General features: G+C 41.0%; 2 protein-coding genes across 2 annotated transcripts in view; both read right to left on the minus strand.

Moving 5' to 3' along the window:
• LOC122258233 (uncharacterized) overlaps positions 1-1,483 on the minus strand; it is a 6,738-nt gene extending 5,255 nt beyond the window's left edge. Inside the window, exons 1-2 of the mRNA XM_086554440.1 lie at positions 1,371-1,483; positions 271-330 (exon numbers count right to left, since the gene is read on the minus strand). The gene's annotated coding sequence lies outside the window, so the exon portion shown is untranslated. The remainder of the gene's footprint in view (positions 1-270; positions 331-1,370) is intronic.
• LOC122254994 (uncharacterized) overlaps positions 1,376-2,500 on the minus strand; it is a 2,227-nt gene continuing 1,102 nt past the window's right edge. Inside the window, exons 3-5 of the mRNA XM_086554439.1 lie at positions 2,148-2,273; positions 1,667-1,783; positions 1,376-1,496 (exon numbers count right to left, since the gene is read on the minus strand). Of these exons, the coding sequence (XP_086410565.1) occupies positions 1,485-1,496; positions 1,667-1,783; positions 2,148-2,273 (255 nt within the window). The 3' untranslated portion in view covers positions 1,376-1,484. The remainder of the gene's footprint in view (positions 1,497-1,666; positions 1,784-2,147; positions 2,274-2,500) is intronic.

Genomic DNA, 2,500 nt, shown 5'->3' on the forward strand with positions numbered 1-2,500 from the left:
CCATTCACTCTCTCTTTCTCTCTCTCTCTCTCTGTGAAAATGTATTTCTCCCTCTCCTTCAACCTTTCCCTTTGTTCTAATTCCTTCTCTCGCACCTTATCTTTCTCCCAATCTTCCTTTCTTGAAGTTCTGTCTAAAGCATTAACATCATCCTCAGTGCAACTACATTTACGTAAAAAGCATTAATATCACCATTGAAGTTAATTCTCAGAATTATTATCACCCTCAGTGCAATGCATCATAAGTCACAAGCATTAATATCTTCCTCACTTTCGCATCCTCGCCCTCCGACCTGTTCGTCGCGTTCCTAACGTCCGCTGTGTGTTGCTCCTGTAAAGTAAAGGACTGTCATGCCTTCTTAACCCATTGCAGACGGGGATAAATATGCTTGCCCAGCCTCCGGGATAAGTTTTATTTTAAAGAGAGACTGCTTGAAGCATTATAATTTTAACATTCCCACTCTATTTCAGTCATTCATTGAAAAACTAGAGCGTTTTTTGCGTTTTGTTTTTTTTGTGTGTTTTATTGAGTTTAGAGACTTATATACATACATATGCCATATGACAGGCTCTACCAGTGCTGCAGTAGACTAAAATTGTAGTATATTATCCATATTAGCTCATTATTTTCTTTATACTCAGTGTGATAGAAGTATTGCAGTTTTATGGGAGGACAAAAGGCAACCATATTTTTTTCCTATTTTTGTACTGTCATGAACGAATACGAAACATATAACCACCTACAATAAAGATATATAGAAGAGGTAAGGAAGAGGAATGAAACCTGTGCTTGTGACTGTGAGTGCCACAGTGAAAGGCATCCATATTGGCACAGGAGTACATTTTAGACACTGGGTATGGATTGAGTCATCTTCCTCTTCCCGTTCTGACTGCACATCCTTCATCGGCGGTACTTTTGAGCAAGAGTTCGTCAACTTAGTGTGTGTCATCGCTCTATAAAGATAGTGTTTGCTAGAGACCGTGGATGGGTGCCATTCAAGGCTCTCTCTCTTGCTGGTGCTAGGAAAAAGTGGTGCCATCTAGGTTTTGGACGTTAAGCTAGCACGGTATTACGGTAATTATAGTAATTATGACTGCAGTAGCCATCATCACTCATTCCTTTATCATAGTAAAATAAAATAGCACAGTGATCCAAAATCCCCGAACGTCATGTACGTCAGGACGCCCGTCGTTAGGCCAGAGCTCCTACGTCATGTATGTCATGACACCCGTCCGCTGTGGGTTAACAGGACGGAAGTGTATACAGAACCATGTAGAAATACATATGTGTGAATACAATACTTCTTCATTGTTTCTCTCCTTATTTAAGTCTCTTTCTCTCTCCTCTCTTTTCTTTCTTCTTACTCTTACCTTTAGCTCTCTGATCTCCCTTTCTCTGAGACATAGGATATCCTTCAGTTCGCTGTTTTCCGTCTGCAGATTAGTCACCTCAGTCTCCGTCCTACTCCTCTCCCGTCCTTGCTCCTACTGCATATCCTGTAGAAGACAACACTGTAGGGATGTCTCTGTCCTAAAGGGATTAGGGAGGAGAACCTCGCATCACAGGCAAAGTAAATGGAATTGCACGACCAAGCAGTAATCTTGCTTCGACAAATAAAATCGGTTTTAAAATGGGGCTAATGTATTTCGGAAGCTCTTGCTCTTACCTTTAGCTCTCTGATCTCCCTTTCTCTGAGACATAGGATATCCTTCAGTTCGCTGTTTTCCATCTGCAGATTAGTCACCTCAGTCTCCATCCTACTCCTCTCATGTCCTTGCTCCTCCTGTAAGAGAAGACAACACTAGGGATGTCTCTGTCCTAAAGGCTTGAGGAGAAGAGCAAGGCATCACAGGCAAAGCAAGTGGAATCGCACGACCAACCAGTAATCTCATTTCGACAAATAAAATCACTTTTAAAAAGGAGCTAATGCATTTTGGAAGCAAAGAAAATTGCTCATCGTGTTCCATTTTCATTTGCACAAATCCTGCAACCTTTTCTCTCTTCGTTTGGAATAGTTGAGGTTCATACCTACAAGGACTTATTCAGGAAGCTCCAGGTTCTCCAGACAACAAGCTACTAATAACACAACGCTATCTCACACTAACTCTCCTCTTTCTTAACTCTTCCTCGCTCTCTCCTGTGCATACCTTGAGTAATACAATCTCCTCTTCCTTCTTTCTCAGGTCTTCCTTCAGGTCTCTGGTCTCCTTCTGTAGATTCACTGTCTCGCTACTTTTTACACAGATCTCTCGCTCTCTCTGCTCATGCTGCTTCTGGATGAGTAAGGAAAAAGTATCATAAGTGCTCGAAAAGACAAAGGAAATGAACTCTCTCTCTCTGTCTACTTGTTCATTATCTAACTAATTTCTTGCTCTTCCTGCTCATGCTGCTTCTGTATAAGGTAGGAATAGGTATCATAAGTGCTCAAAAAGACAAATGAAATTAACTTTCTCTTTCTCTCTCTATCTCTTTCTCTATCTATCTATTTACTTGTTCATCA

Source organism: Penaeus japonicus, unplaced genomic scaffold (genome assembly GCF_977035675.1).
Source record: "Penaeus japonicus unplaced genomic scaffold, GWHDUDI00000001_assembly GWHDUDI00000029, whole genome shotgun sequence".
NCBI classification, from domain to species: Eukaryota; Metazoa; Arthropoda; class Malacostraca; order Decapoda; family Penaeidae; genus Penaeus; species Penaeus japonicus.